Below are 16,832 nucleotides of genomic sequence, written 5' to 3'. Positions count from 1 at the left end.
CATAATGATTTCAATGCACTCTTTCACTTGTGATGCTAATATACATTAATTTTGGTTCTAGCTAATGGCCACATATTCTCTTTCTGGCAGTACTGTAAGGAAATATTGTTTTTTACTTCAAACTATTTTATGTTTAAACAGGTGTCCAGCACTCCCAGCTCTCTAGTGAATCCTTGCTGCTAGAGGTGGTGAAACAAGTGAAGGTCAATGATAGAGAAGAGGATAAACTAGACCTTCCTGAAGAAGACACAACAGCCAGAGCAGACGTGTATGTGTAAGCATTTAGAAGAATATTAAAAATCGTCTTATATTAGGGATTAGACTGCGCGATATTGGAATTGGTAATAAGGCTGACTTTATATTTATTACTTACATGCTGCTTTAATGTCTTCAAGTTGTTTCATAAATATCAACTAATTCTTACAGGAATCCTATGATGTAAGTGCTCTTATTATCTCTATATTATGCATAATATTGTCTCTATATTACACAAAATGGGATAAGTAACTTGCTCAGGGGCACAGAGCTAGTATGTGTCCAAGGCAGGAATTGACTGCAGAGCCTTTAATCCTAAGTGTTGAGCACCTGCTCTACTTAGTACTGTTTGAGATGGAAAAGAAAGGTAAGACAGAGCTCCTACTCAAATCAAAATAGCTATAGAAAAATGCAATCAATCAGTAAAAAGTGGTTTATTAAGCACCTACTACATGCTAGATGCTGAGACAAAGACAAAAATAAAATAATTCCTACTCCCAAGAAACCTAAATTCTCTTGGGGGTGACAATGTGCACAGATAATTTTTTTTTGTGGAATATTTACAAAATACATCAATGGTAATTTTGAAGAGGGGAATCAAGATAGAATTCTTGCATAGGGTGGTAATTGAGCTTGTTCTTCTAAGACTCCATGTAGGCATGGGGAACAGCAAGTGCAAGACCCAGGGGGGAGGGACAGTATTAGGTAGGGAATCACAAGCCTGGGCTGGACTTTAGAGGGTAGGAAGGAGAGTAAGGACTAATATGCCTGTAAAAGGAAAAGGATTGTAAAGAGCTTCACATGCCTAGCAGGAGTTTATAATTAATTATCAAGGTTAGAGAGAGCCACTGGGGTTTGAGTAGGAGTGTGATGGGGTCATTTTTAGGAAAATCACTTGGGCAGTTATCTGTAGGAGAGACTTCAGAAGGAGAAGATGAGGTAGGGATACTGAAGGAGAGGCTATTGTAATAGTCCAGTTGAGATGTGATAAGGGCCACACAAGAGTAGTGGCCAAGTGATTAGAGAGAAGGGGTGAGGAATTGCAGCTCGCAAGAGAGCCCATAAGATGCTGGATATATAGGTATGATTAAAGTGAGGGAGGCTTGAGAGAAGAGCCTCCATGGAGAATGGGGTAGAGAAAAGTAAAAGGATTGCCTTGTCACTGTGGAGGCCCAAGTGAGGTTAGATGACATACATTTGTAGTGGACCCATTCTACCTGGTCACACTGCTTTTTCCAGTTTTGTTCAGCACCATGTATATGGGAGCAGGGAAGATAAATGGTGCTGAGTTTAATGTAAAGGAAATGCCAAGTTCGTACTTGAGAATTTAAAGTTTTGATGGCCTCTTGTTACTGTTCTTGTGGACAGCTAGATATATGTTGACCTGGATGGCTCCTGAGGATGCTTGCAACTCTGGAGCTCTTTTTTTGGTGGTAGTGATCCAGTCAGATTTTATGTGGGAAGTGTGACTCTCAGCTGGTCCTTAAAGGATTGGGAGGATTTAAGAAGGTTGAGAGGTGAAGATAGCAATTATAGGCAGTGAGAGCAGAATGAGCAAAGATAAGGAGGCAAAAAAGATGAACCATGCAGGAAGGACCCATATTTGTGCATGGATTTTGACATTATCACGTGTCCTACTTAGATTATATTAAAAGGATTTTTCTTTGTTTTCACTTTTGCAAAGGAAATTTGAGAAGGGGGCATGGGATAATGGTAATGTCAGAAACATTGAGTTCAAGCTCTTCTCACACATATTGACTGTGTGATGCTAGGAAGCCATTTTGACTTCTTGGTATCCAGACAACTAAGACTGTGAGTTGCAGAACAGGTGGCATTCTGTAGTGGGTCAGATGGAATTTCTTTTCTTGGGAGTTGTCTATATCAGTGAAATCACAGGCCTTGTATCCAGAGTGAAACGAACAGTATTATGAGAACAACTCGTATAATAACATTATGAAGAAAAAGTGTTGGATGAGCGATCAAAAGACCCAGCTGTAGTCCTATCTCTGCCACTTCTTAACCTGAAGTCTGGGCCTTGGTTTCCTTCTCTGTCCAGCTGCAACCTTCCTAAGGGCAGGGACCATTGCTTATTTATCTGTATTCCCCATAGTACCTAGCACACGTCTTGAACAACAATGTACTTGATAAATGGTTCTTGAATGAATATTGAAGATGGATAACTGTAGAAAATATTCGCTATGTCTGCCTCACAGGACTGTTCGATAAATCAACCAATAAGCAATTATTAAGAGATTTCCTTGCTCTGGGTACAGTGCTAGGTGCTGAAGGTACACAGACAAAACTGAAATAGTTTCTGCCCATGTCATCAGGGACCTTACATTTCCTCTGAAGAAATAGAATTTACATATATAACTATATACAAAATAGACAAAAAGTGATTGAATACAGAGGGCACTTGTTACTTGGGGAATCAAGAAAGACAGTTAGAAGATTGGGCTTCTTTTGGTTTTTCAGTCACCTGAACCAGTCTTGAAAGAAGCTAGGGATTTTGAGGCACAAATGAGGCCCAGTATGGGAAAGAGGTTTTTGAAATACAAAATGCTTTATGATGCAGAAATAAAAGGTCTTACTTTCAAATCATGTTTCACATGCTTAAATAGTATCGTTAGTTGTACTTTCTGCTTTTCTCAGTGTTTCTGTGTCTTTTGCATATTAAAATGTTTCTCTTTGTATTGGAAAAAAAATAAAATGTTTTGTTCACAGTAGAAGTAACCATGGTGAAGAGAAGAATAGATGTTCAATTGAATTTGATTCATTTCAATTCAGTGAACTCTGAGGAATTCAATCTAACAAATAGTTATTACATGGAAGGCATTATGCTGAAGTCTAATGAAAAAGATCTGAAAATTTCTTAAGAAATTTAATATGTAATGGAAAATTCAAACTTATTTGCATATTACTTTGAAGAAAATTAAGGATTGAACTTGAATGACATTCTTTTTTATTTAAGCAGTGTGATATTTGGTGTTACTTTTGCAGAGATGAGAAAGGAGAGCAGAGTCAAAAGGAAAAACTGGTACTATCTGAAGACTGTGAACTCATTACAGTAATTGATGTCATTCCTGGCAGATTTGAAGTCACCACTCAACACATTTACTTCCACGATGGTAGCATTGAAAAAGAAGACGGTGAGGAGTTCTAGGAGTTGGGTTCCCCACTTCCCTCAGCCTCTTATACCAGTTCAGTGATAAAGTATTCAGCTTATTTCAAATGGAAATAGAGAAAACAAAAAACCAGACACAGTGAGCCTTACAACTTTGGGCAGTGCTTTCTTTGAAATGAACAGCAGAAGTAATTTCATGTTTTCTTACCAATGACTATTTTAAGATATTTGAATCGGGACAGGATGCTCGAGCAAAATATTATGATAGAATTTTTATTATTTCCTTGCTGTGCAGTTGGTCAGCCTATACTCAATGATGTTGAGTTCTAAATTAAATCCCTATCCCGTATTAGAAGGAAAAATTCAACATGGTAAATTAATTTAAAGCAAAAACATTTCAAAAATTAATATTTGAAGTGTTGGTTATTGTGAAGCGGTAGGATATCTATAGTTTTGGGTTTGTTTTTTTTTTTTGCCATTTTCTTACTAGGAAATGATTTAAATATGTGCAAATAGTAGCAAAATTGTTCTTATGCAGTCTATGAAAACTGAATGATTTCTCCTTCACTTTCCTTACCTTTGTCAGAATCTACACAAATAACATTCTAAATAGCAAGAGTAACTTTATGTGGTACTTTAATCATAATAGTTCCTCTTTCTGAAGGAATAGGTTATGATTTCAAGTGGCCTCACCCTCAAATTCGAGAGATCCATTTACGACGGTACAACTTAAGAAGGTCGGCCTTGGAGATTTTTCTCATTGATCAATCCAACTACTTTCTCAATTTCAAAAAGGAGGTATGTAAGGAGGTGCCTCTCTGGTAGCAGGGTGCATAGATTAATGTGCCTTCTTTAACTGTTCACTTCTATTTGATTCTGTATTTCACTGTTTTAAGTAGATCAAAATACAGCAGGTGATCAAAAATCTCTACTCCCAAAGCCAAGCAATGGGGCTTTTAATTGTGCAGATTTTAGATATATTGTTTATTGAAGAAAAAGAGGTATGGAAGCGATCAAATGTCTGAAGTTAATGTTGCCTAGGGTTCCCCACAATTTCTGTGGCACAAAATAAACTCTCAGTTGATTGTTGATTGCAACAAAACACAACCAAATGCCATATTTTTTAAAATCTTATAAAACTATCTTTACATTAAACACTTTAAAGACCATAGATGAAAGATAAACCAAGCTTAATAGTAGTTAATTCCCATTCCCCCTTTACCATCCACCTTCCAACCCCATGGTGATCTGACCACCTACTGTTAGGTGGAAGCAAGAGAAAATGGGGACAGAGGTTTGTACATTTTTTTTGACAATTTATCATAATTGCATTTTAAAATACTTATAAATTTATAAGAGTTGAATATCCATATAAGAAAGCCATAAGATTTAATAGTATCTTTTCACTATCAGTAATATAATTCATTTCTTTATCACAAACAAGGTTGAGTAGATCACTTCCTGATTTCTGGTATAGAGCAGTCATTTTCAGTGAGTCAGCAATCATGCTAAGTGCTGGCATGAAAATAAGAAAAAGAAAGACAGTTCCTTCCCTCAAAGAACTTGCAATAAAATGAGGGAAGACAGTTCACACAAGGAAACTGAAAAGAGGAGGGAGGATGGGAGCGGGGTAGGGGAGTGCCAGAAGGTACATAGGGGCATGAAGGTAGAATTGAAACCAAGTAGAGTAACTGTTAGAAAATGAAAATATGCCTTGGATTTTGAGCCCCCTATAAAAGAAGGCTGTGGGAGGAGTTTTGTCTTTGCTCTGTTGGCCTCCAGTCAGAGGGGAAGTTGGAGATACAAGATCAGAGTCAGGAACAAGATTAGGGCTGTATGTGTAGATCTGAGAATCATCAGTATAGAGTTGATAATTGAATCCATAGAAGCTGATGAGATCACCAACTTAAATAATATACCTGAAAAAGAAGAGAAGGCTCCTGATAGAGCCTTGGGGGACACTTTGGTTAGTAGGTATGACCTGGATGAAGATCCAGCTAAGGAAACTAAGAAAGCACAGTCATATGGGTAGCAGGAGTCATGAAATCCTAAAGAGAAAGGTATCAAGGTGAAGAGAGTAGTCAGAGGTTGCAGAGAATTTAAGGATGAGGAATTGGAAAGGCCATTAGATTTGACAATTAAGAGGTCATTGGTAACCTTGGAGAGAGAGTGGTTTCACTGAATGATGAGGTCAGTATAATCTGTATAGATCAGCAAAGTAAATTCAGGCTTCTTAAGGATAGTATATTTTCATTTCTGTACTTATTCACATGATCCAGCCAGTGAGTCAGTGTTTCTTTGTTGATATTTTGTTGGGTAAGTTGATGTGAATATTGCCCATGATGGACTTTTTGATTCCATTCTTGGATCTTAGCCATTTTGTTGGTTTCATATTAAGGAAAGTTACTTTCAGTTACATTCAGCAAATCCTGTGGTGTCCCTATTAGATTTTATGATTGCTTGGGGAAGTGATGTCTCCATGTTTCAAAAGTATTTCTGAAAATATTTAACCTCTGTAATGTTTTCAGAAAATGTCTACTTAATCCCTTCCTTTTTGAGGAGGAAGTCTTATTATTTATTATTAGAGCCTCCTAATAATATGTTGTTGTTTTTGTTGTTACGTTTTGCTAATAATCTTGGGGGTTGAAGGGCAGGTACCTTATCTCCAATTTGTAGATAAGAAAACTGAGAATCATTAAGGTTAAAAGATTTGCTCAAGATGGTGGAGCCAGGCAGCTGGAGAGACAGGGCTTGAACTTAATTGAAAATTTTCTTAATCAAATCTTTACTATATAATTGTACTTTATTGTAGGTCAGAAATAAAGTGTACAGCCGACTCATATCATTTCATTCTCCAAATATTCATGGAACCAGATCACCACAGGAGTTATTTAAAGCATCAGGACTGACACAGGTAAAAGTTGTTTTGGTAACACACATCACCGATTTTTATATAAAGCAAATGTTAGTATAAGTTTGTTAATACTTCTGTAGATGCTGTTGCTTATAGATTGAATTGATCATAATGAATACATTATGATATTGGGACACATATAAAGAATATCTGGTTAGTGCCTGTCAACCAAATGCATAGATATTAGGGAATTTTTTTGTACTATCCCAGGAAATGTTAGCTTATTTGATTTTAATATTAAACTTTCTTACACAATATAGAAATGGGTCAACAGAGAGATTTCAAATTTCGACTACCTCATTCAATTAAACACAATGGCAGGAAGAACCTATAATGACCTTGCCCAGTATCCTGTGGTAAGTTACATATTTCTTATAATTCTTATGCCTTTTCAGTGTTCGAGGAATTGACATGGATAAAAATACCTATACATGATCACTTTTCAGTGGAACTCTTGATGAAAAAAAATCTAGCAGTTATGATTCTCGTTTTCGAGTTTATGCATTTCCTTCTTTTCACAGTATTTTCTCCCAGCCACTTTATTATTATTATTTTTTGTGATTCATATCCTCAAGGAGCTTACAATTTAATTTTTTTTCATAAACTAAATTATTTTTGGTTTTCAACATTCACTTCCATAAGTTTTAAATTTTCTCCACCTCCATCCCCTCCCCCTTCCCCAAGACTGTGAAATCTGATATAGGCTCTACATATACATTCTTATTAAATATATTTTCACATTAGTCCTGTTGTATAGGAGAATTAGAATGAATGGGAGGTACACTTTATTTTTTAAAATTTAACATTTTACTTTTTTCCCAATTACATGTAAAAACAATTTTAACATTCTTTTTTTCAAATTTTGAGTTCCTATGCCTAAAGGGCTATAAAACCATGCATACCTTTGACCCAGCAATACCACTAGTAGTCTGTATCCCAAAAGAGATAAAAAACAAAAAGGAAAAGGACCTATATATACAAAAATTTATAGCAGCTCTTTTCTGGTGGCAAAGAATTGGAAATTGAGGGGATGTCTATCAATTGGGAAATTGCTGAACAATTTGTGATATATGATTGGGATGGAATACTATTGTTGTATAAGAAATGATGAACAAGATAATTTCAGTAAAAACTGGAAACTTAATGCAAAGTAAAATGAATAGAACAAGGAAAACATTGTACATAGTAACCTCAATATTGTAAGATGATCAGCTGTGAATGACTTAGCTCTTCTCAGCAATACAGTGGTATAAGACAACTCTAAAGGACTTATGAAAAAAGCCGTCTATGCCCAGAGAAAGAATTGATAGTGTCTGAATGCATATTAAAGCATACTTTTTTTTTAAACGTTCTTTATTTTTCTTGGGTTTTTTTGGTCTATTTTTTTATAATATGAATAATATGGAAATATGTTTTGCATGACTATACATGTGTGATCTATATCAAATTGCTTGCCTTCTCAATGACGGGAGTAAGGAAGGAGAGAGAGAATTTGGAATTTGAAATTTTAAAAACCAGTGTTGAAAATTGTTTTTACATGTAATTGGGGAAAAAATAAAATACTAAATTAAAAAAATTTAATTCCATATTCTCTCCCTCCCTCTCCTACCCCCCCATTGAAAAGGGGGAAAAAATAAAATACTAAATTAAAAAAATTTAATTCCATATTCTCTCCCTCCCTCTCCTACCCCCCATTGAAAAGGCAAGCAATTTGATGTAGGTTATACATATATAGTCATGAAAAACACATTTCCATGTAAGTCATCCTGTGAAAGAAAACACACAAAACCTAAGCAAGAAAAATAAAGTAAAGAAAAAGTATCTTCAATCTGCATTCAGTATCTTTGAACTGCATTCAGCTCTGGAGATGGATAACCTTTTTTTTTTTTTAATCATAAGGCCTTCAGAATTGTCTTAGATCATTGTATTGCTTAGAATAGAGCTAAGTTCTGCTCATTTCACTTTGCATCAGTTCATTCAAGTGTATCCAGGTTTTTCTGAGAGCATCTTGTTCATCATTTCTTATAGCACTTTTGTACATGTAGGTCCTTTTTCTTTTTGCTTTTTATCTCTTTGGGATACAGACCTAATAGTGGTATTGCTTGGTTAAAGGGTAGGCATGGTTTTATAGCCCTTTTGGCCTAGTTAAAAATTGCTCTCCAGAATGGTTGAATCAGTATACAACTTCCCTAACAGTGTATTAGTGTTTTAATTTCCCCACATCCCCTCCAACACGTGTCATTTTCCTTTTCTGTCGTATTAGCCAATCTGGTAAGTGAAGATTGGTACCTCAGAGTTGTTTTAATTTACATTTCTCTAATTAGAAATGATTTGGAGAAACTTTTCATGTGACTATAGATAGCTTTTATTGCCTTGAAAACTTCCTGTTCATATCTTTTGACTATTTATCAACTGAGGAATGGCTCTTACTTCTGCAAATTTGACTCAGTTTTCTATATATTTGAGAAACGAGGTCTTTATCAGAGAAACTTACTGTGAAAAATTTTTTTCACACTGCTGATTACCAACTATGTATTTCCCTCCATCCTGTTTCCCCCTATTTATCCTATTCTCTCTCTCGTTTCACCTTGTCCATTTTCAGAAGTATTTTACTTCTGACTTTTACCTCCCTCAATCTGTCTTTCCTTTTATCAGCTTCATCCGTTTCTCTTATCCTGTTCCCCTCTTATTTTCCTATATGATAAGATAGATTTCTACACTCCACTAAGTAAGTATGTTATTCCCTCTGAGTCAATTCCAGTGACAGTGAGGTTCACACACTCCCCCCCACCCCCCCACCCAGATTCTCCTCCTTTGTAAAATCTCTTTTGGGTCTCTTTTAGGTCAGATAATTTACCCCATTCTACTTCTCTCTTCCCTCTTCTCCCGGTATTTTTCTCTTTCTCACCCCCTGATTTTATTTTTTAGATAATCATCCCATCATATTCAACTCACCTGTGCCCTTTGTCTATGCATACTTCTTCTAACTGCCCTCATAATGTAAAAACATTTAGGAATTACAAGTATCATTTTCCTAAGTAGGAATGTAAACAGTTTAACCTTATTGAATCCCTTCTGATTTCTCTCTCCTGTTTATCGTTTTATTCTTCTCTTGGGTCTTATATTTGAAAGTGAAATTTTCTATTCAGCTGGGCTCTCCTTATAACCCAAGTGAGAAAAAACTTTCCTGAAGCCCTTTTAAGTTATCTTGTGCTGCAGAATTGTTTCACTCCACCTTTCTGTGGGTTCTGTCATTCCAGAATATGTTTAAAGGCTTGATTTAAGTTGTTTTGAGGGAAACTGGGGAGAACTCAGGCAACTTCCTGGTTTTTCTCTGACATCTTGGCTCTACTTTCTTTTCATCCCAATTCTGCTTTTTAAGGAGTTCTCTTCAGTAAATTTTCGTATGTTTTTCCATTTGACCAGTTCTGTTTTTTAAGGCATTCTTCTCTTCATTGGATTTTTATGCCTCTTTTACCATTTGGCCTATTCTGTTTTTTAAAGTTATTTTCTTCAGTATTTTTTATGTGTCTCCTTTATTAAATTGTTGACCCTTTTTTCATGGTTTTCTTGCGTCACTCTTATTTCTCTTCCCAGTTTTTCCTCTACCTCTCCTACTTGATTTTTAAGATCCCTTTTGAGCTTTTCCATGGCCTGGGGCCAATTTATGTTTTTCTTTGAAGCTTTGCTTGTAGCAGTTTTGACTTTGTTGTTGACTTCGAGTTTGTTTTGTTCTTCTCTGTTATCATAGTAACTTTCTTTAATCAGGATCTTTTTCTGCTGTTTGCTCATTTTCCAGCCTATTTCTTGACTTTTAACTCTATGATAAAGTGGGGCTCTCCTTATGTAATGGAGGGGGCACCATCCCTCCCAACCACTTTAAAAAAATGTATAGTTATGTTAATATTGGAAGAGCTTCTTTTCTTTTTCCTTTATTAAAAATTCCCCCAGGAATATTTCAGGAAATAAAGTTTTCTGTATTAGAGAGTTGAGTTAATCATTATTCTATTTATAAAACTAAAAAATGAGACATTTCTGGAAGATAAAGTTACCTTTTTTGTAGACATTTGCTGTGGTATACTATGGAAAGAAAAATAGCTGTGAATTTTGATTCTCTAGTTTCCTTGGATTCTGCGGGATTATACTTCAGAAGATTTAGATCTCAATAACCCAGCTGTATTCCGAGACCTCTCTAAGCCCATTGGGGCAGTAAATGAGAAGAATGCCAAAGCTGTGCAAGGAAAGTAAGTGTATTTTCTTTTTTTTTTTTAAATAAAGGTTTATTTGTACCAGGAGGGCATGTATCTGTTTTTTCTTCTGGGTTACTTAACCATGGTTAAGTGTTTAGTAATGTATAAGCAAATACTGGTATTTCTGGGAACTTCCATTCAGTACTTTAAAGTTACAAGATGAAAAGTGGGGGATTCTTGAAGATTTCCTTCTTCTATCCTTTTTGATCATTTTAGTTATTAAATCACTTTAGTTTAGTGCCAGGAAAAACATTTTTTTTTCTGAAGGAAAGATTCGAGTTCACCTTCCACCACTGACATATGGCTGTATAAGGTGCCAATCTACACTGGTGCAGGGAATTTCCTTATCTGGGAGTAACCTATGCCAGTGAAATCACAGGTCTAGTCTCATTTCCTCTCCAGTCCCTAATTTGTTGAGTTTTAAGAACTTTATGTGCATTTTTTATTTGATCCTCAGAACAACCCTCTGAAATAATTCCTACAGAGACTATTATTTCCACTTTACTGATGAGGAAACTCAGGTGTATGGAGGTTAAATTGACTTGTCCAGTCTCAGTGCAGTCAATCTGAGCGGCTTGATGCGCATATGGATTCACACACCCTTTGTCGCAATAACTGTAGGAGCTTTGCAGCTCCCAGGTTGTGATGTACTCTACTAGAGGACAGAAGTGAGTTGGAGGGATCTGTGAGGTCATCTAGTTCAGCCTTCATATTGCAGATGAGGAAACTGAGGTTCAGAAAAGTGATGGGTCTTGTTCAAGGTTACACAGCTCTGTATTGGCAGAGCCAAGATTTGAGCCTTGGTTGTTAGGTTCTTGAGTGGTTTTCTTTCTACTTACTGACAGGTGTGTGATGTCTTCATCCAGAGGCCAGTTTCCCAATTTTTAATAGAACATTTTGATATAAACCTTTGAATGTCAGAAAACAATATGGACACTCCACCTAATGTTGCTTTTATTAAATCACATTTTATTACATGAGTTTTCTATTTATGATCATAATGATATTTGCATAAAGTAGTCCCATTTCCTAATAGGCAGCAAGGTGGCACAGTGGATAGAGCACTGGGCCTGGAGTCAGGAAAACCTGATTTCAGATTTTGCCTCAGACATTTAACTAGCTGTGTGACCTGGGCAAGTGTTGGTGATATGTCAGTGTTTATTAATTTACTTTAAAGAATGACTTCACAGTGATGAAAATTAAACATGATAATATTTACTTTTAAAAGTATTTCTAGAATTATATGAAATTTTGAATTAGCTTAACTGTCATCCATTATTAGTTTTAAAGTTTGTATTTTAAGGACATTTCTTTCTCAGATATGAAAATTTTGAGGATCCACTGGGGATTGTTGACAAGTTTCACTACGGTACTCACTATTCAAATCCTGCTGGTGTTATGCATTATCTCATTCGTGTGGAACCCTTCACCACCCTCCATATTCAGCTTCAGAGTGGCAGGTATGTTGTGAGAAAATATTTACTATCAGTCTTTGTTTTTTGGAAGAAAGATGGCATATAAAACAGGGCAAGGTCATTTTCACTTTCTTGTCTTACATAGAATTCCAGTGTCAAGTGTCAGCTCAGCCTAAAATTGGTCTAACCAGTTTAGTTTGTGCTAGAAGCAGCCTAGTTTGTGCAAATAATATTTAAGCAGGCTCTTTTCCCCTATTACCTTGCTGTATCTTTCTGATAAAGAGCAAATTCCAACAACCTCTGAGTAGTTTAGAGCTGGATCCTGGGGTTTTGCCTAATCTGTTCCTCTGTTAGTCTCATTAAAAATATTGAGCACATTAAGAGGTAGAAATACCTCAAGCACATTTCTTTTCCTGTGACATTGAAACCATATCCTCAGCTACTTTCTTTCTTTTTAAAAATTTATTCAATATTTTTTTCATTTACATGTAAAAATAATTTTTAACATTTAGTTTTTAAAGTTTTTAGTTCCAAATTCTCTCCCCCCTCATTGAGAGGGCAAGCAATTTGATGTAAGTTACACATGCGTAGTCATACAAAACACATTTCCATATTAATCATGTTGTGAAAGAAAACAGACCAAGAAACCCTAGAAAGTTTAAGAAAAAAAGTATGTTTCGATCTGCATTCAGACTCCCATCAGTTTTTTCTTTGAGGGTGAGTAGCATTATTCCTCATAAGTCCTTCAGAATTGTCTTGGATCATTGTATTGTTAGGAATACCTGAGTCATTCACGCTGATCCTTGTACAGTATTGCTATTACTGTGTACACTGTTCTGCTTCTGCTCACTTCACTTTGCATCAATTCGTATAAGTCTCTTCAGATTTTTCTGAGAACATTTTGCTCATCATTTCTTATACTAGCATAGTAGCATTCCATCACAATTATATACCATAACTTGTTCAAACATTCCCCAATTGATGGACATCCCTTCTATTTCCAATTCTTTGCGACCACTAAAAGACCTGATATAAATATTTTTGTACGTGTAGGTCCTTTTCCTTTTTACTTTTTATCTCTTTGGGATACAGACCTAATAGTGGCATTTCTAGGTTGAAGGATATTCCCAGTTTGATAACCCTTTGGACGTAGTTCAGAATTGCTCTCCACAATGGTTGAGTCAGTTCACAACTGCACTAACAGTGCATTAGTGTTTCAATTTCCGCACATCCCCTCTACTACCATTTTCCTTTTCTGTCATATTAGCCAGTCTGATAGGTGAGGATTGGTAACTCAGAGTTGTTTTAATTTGCATTTCTCTAACCAATAGTGATTTGGAGCAACTTTTCATATGACTATAGATAGCTTTTGTTACTTTGTCTAAAAACTACTTATTAATATCCTTTGACCATTTATCAATTGAGGAATGCTTTATTTTTATAAATTTAACTCGGTTCTCTATATGTTTGAGAAATGAGGCCTTTATCAGATATACTTGCTGAAAATTTTTTTCACAGTTATGATTGCTAACTGTATTTCCCTTCATGCTATTTCCCTGTGTTTATCCTACTCTCTCTTTCCTTTCACTCTGTCCATTTTCAAAAGTATTTTGCTTCTGACTTTTACCTCCCTCAATTTACCCTCCCTTCTGTCAGCCTCCCCCCTTCCCCCCCCCCCCCCCCCCCCCCCCCCCGCTGCCCCACTTCCTCTAATATCCCATTTCTTCTTTCCTGTATGGTAAGATAGATTTCTACGTCCCACTTAGTGTGTATGTTATTTCCTCTGAGTCAGTTCCAATGACAGTAAGGTTCAAGCACTCCTGTCCACTAATCCTATGATCCTCTACACTGTACAAGCTCTTTTGGGCCTCTTTTAGGTCAGATAATTTACCCCATTCTACCTCTCTCTTCCTTCTTCTAATGCATTTCTCTTTCTCACCCTTTAATTTTTTTAGATAATCATCCCATTGTATTCAACTCACACCTGTGCCTTTTGTCTATGTATACTCTTTCTAACTGCTCTAATAATGAGAAAATGTTTAGGAGTTACAAAGTATCATTTTCCCATGTAGGAATGTAAATAATTTAATTTTATTGAATCCCTTCTGATTTCTCTTTCCTGTTTACCTTTCTATGCTTCTCTTGAATCTTGTTTTTGAAAGTCACATTTTCTATTCAGCTCTGGTCTTTTTATCAGGAAGGTTTGAAAGTCCTCTGTTTAATTGAATATCCATTTTTTCCCCTGAAGGATTATGCTCAGTTTTGCTCGTTAGGTGATTCTTGGTTGTAATCTAAGCTCTTTTGCCCTCTGGAATATCATATGCCAAGCCCTCTGATCCTTTAATGTAGAAACTGCTTGTATTATCCTGACTGTGACTCCACAATATTTGAATTGTTTCTTTCTGGCTGCTTGCTACATTATTTTCTCCTTGACCTGGAAACTCTGAAATTTGGCTATAATATTCCTGGGACTTTTCATTTTGGGATCTCTTTCAGGAGTTGATTGGTGGATTCTTTCAATTTCTGTTTTACCCTCTAGTTCTAGAATATCAGGGCAGTTTTCCTTGATAATTTCTCTACAGGTGATGATGTCTAGGCTCTTCTTTTGATCATGGCTTTCAGGTAGTCCAAATAATTCTCAAATTATCTCTCCTAGATCTGTTGTCCAGATCAGTTGTTTTTTCAATGAGATATTTCACATTTTCTTCTATTTTTTTTCATTCTTTTGATTTTGTTTTATTGCTTCTTGATGTCTCATGGAATCATTAGGTTCCACTTCTCCAATTCTTATTTTTAAAGAATTATTTTCTTCATTGAGCTTTTGTATCTCCTTTTCCACTATGCTAATTCTACATTTTTTTTGTGTATTTATTTATTTATTTTTAACTTAAATTTATTTATTTAACATATTTGGTTTTCAGCATTGATTTTCACAACAGTTTGAATTACAAATTTTCTCCCCATTTCTACCCTCCCCCCGACTCCAAGATGGCTTATATTCTGGTTGCCCTGTTCCCCAGTCAGCCCTACCCTCTATCACCCCCCTCCCGTCTCATCCCCTTTTCCCTTCCTTTCTTGTAGGGCAAGATAAATTTCTACGCCCCATTGCCTGTGTATCTTATTTTTTAGTTGCATACAAAAAGTTTTTTTGTTTTTGAACATCTGATTTTAAAACTTTGAGTTCCAAATTCTCTCCCCTCTTCCCTTCCCACCCACCCTCCCTAAGAAGCCGAGCAATTCAACCTAGGCCACATATGTATTATTATGTATAACCCTTCCACAATACTCATGTTGTGAAAGGCTAACTACATTTTGCTCCTTCCCAACCCATCCCGCTTTATTGAATTTTCTCCCTTGACCCTGTCCCCTTTCCAAAGTGTTTGTTTTGATTACCTCCACCCCCATCTGCCCTCCCCTCCATCATACCCCCGCCTTTTATTTTTTTTTATTTATCTTCCTCCCTCTTCTTTCCTGTGGGGTAAGATACCCAACTGAGTATGTATGGTATTCCCCCTCAGGCCAAATCTGATGAGAACAAGGTTCACTCATTCCCCCCTCACCTGCCCTCTCCCCTCCTCCCATAGAACTGCTTCCTCTTGCCACCTTTATGCGAGATAATCCACCCCATTCTCTCTCTCCCTATCTCCCTCTCTCAGTATGTTGCTCTCTCATCCCTTAATTTCATTTTATTTTTTTTTAGATATCTTCCCTTCATCTTCAACTCACCCTGTGTCTGCTCTCTCTCTTTTACATATATATATATAAACACATATATATATACACATACATACATATACACATAGATATATACATACATACACATTCACTTATATATATATATATGTGTGTATATATATATATATATATATATATATATATATGCATATTCCCTTCAACTACCCTAATACTGAGGTCTCATGAATCATACACATCCTCTTTCCATGTAGGAATGTAAACAAAACAGTTCAACTTTAGTAAGTCCCTTGCAATTTCCGTTTCTTGATTACCTTTTCATGCTTCTCTTGATTCTTGTGTTTGAAAGTCAAATTTTCTATTCAGTTCTGGTCTTTTCACTGAGAAAGCTTGAAAGTCCTCTATTTTATTGAAAATCCATATTTTGCCTTGGAACATGATACTCAGTTTTGCTGGGTAGGTGATTCTAGGTTTTAATCCTAGCTCCATTGACCTCCGGAATATCGCATTCCAAGCCCTTCGATCTCTTAATGTAGAAGCTGCCAGATCTTGGGTTATTCTGATTGAGTTTCCACAATACTCAAATTGTTTCTTTCTGGCTGCTTGCAGTATTTTCTCCTTGATCTGGGAGCTCTGGAATTTGGCAACAATATTCCTAGGAGATTTCTTTTTGGGATCTATTTGAGGAGGCGATCAATGGATTCTTTCAATTTCTACTTTGCCCTGTGGCTCTAGAATATCAGGGCAATTCTCCTTGATAATTTCTTGAAAGATGGTATCTAGGCTCTTTTTTTGATCATGGCTTTCAGGTAGTCCAATAATTTTTAAATTATCTCTCCTGGATCTATTTTCCAGGTCAGTGGTTTTTCCAAGGAGATATTTCACATTGTCTTCCATTTTTTCATTCCTTTGTTTCTGTTTTATAATATCCTGATTTCTCATAAAGTCACTAGCTTCCACTTGCTCCAATCTAATTTTTAAAGTAGTATTTTCTTCAGTGGTCTTTTGGATCTCCTTTTCCATTTGGCTAATTCCGCCTTTCAAGGCATTCTTCTCCTCATTGGCTTTTTGGAGCTCTTTTGCCATTTGAGTTAGTCTGTTTTTTAAGGTGTTGTTTTCTTCAGTGTATTTTTCAGTATTTTTTTGGGTCTCCTTTAGCAAGTCATTGACTTGTTTTTCAT

The 16,832-nt window shown here is 36.0% G+C and overlaps 1 protein-coding gene across 2 annotated transcripts in view; it reads left to right on the top strand.

Annotated features, from left to right (window-relative positions):
- The window catches only part of NBEAL1 (neurobeachin like 1), a 145,382-nt gene that overhangs the window by 94,131 nt on the left and 34,419 nt on the right, over nt 1-16,832 (top strand). For both annotated transcript variants that reach the window (XM_036754372.1, XM_036754371.1), the window contains 7 exons: nt 142-268; nt 3,256-3,404; nt 4,044-4,177; nt 6,192-6,293; nt 6,554-6,649; nt 10,413-10,537; nt 11,863-12,003. In XM_036754372.1, coding sequence (XP_036610267.1) covers nt 142-268; nt 3,256-3,404; nt 4,044-4,177; nt 6,192-6,293; nt 6,554-6,649; nt 10,413-10,537; nt 11,863-12,003 — 874 coding nt within the window. The remainder of the gene's footprint in view (nt 1-141; nt 269-3,255; nt 3,405-4,043; nt 4,178-6,191; nt 6,294-6,553; nt 6,650-10,412; nt 10,538-11,862; nt 12,004-16,832) is intronic.

Source organism: Trichosurus vulpecula, chromosome 4 (assembly GCF_011100635.1).
Source record: "Trichosurus vulpecula isolate mTriVul1 chromosome 4, mTriVul1.pri, whole genome shotgun sequence".
Taxonomy (NCBI): domain Eukaryota; kingdom Metazoa; phylum Chordata; class Mammalia; order Diprotodontia; family Phalangeridae; genus Trichosurus; species Trichosurus vulpecula.
The sequence above is the reverse complement of the archived record's forward strand: the minus strand, read 5'-3'. Positions and strand labels throughout refer to the sequence as shown.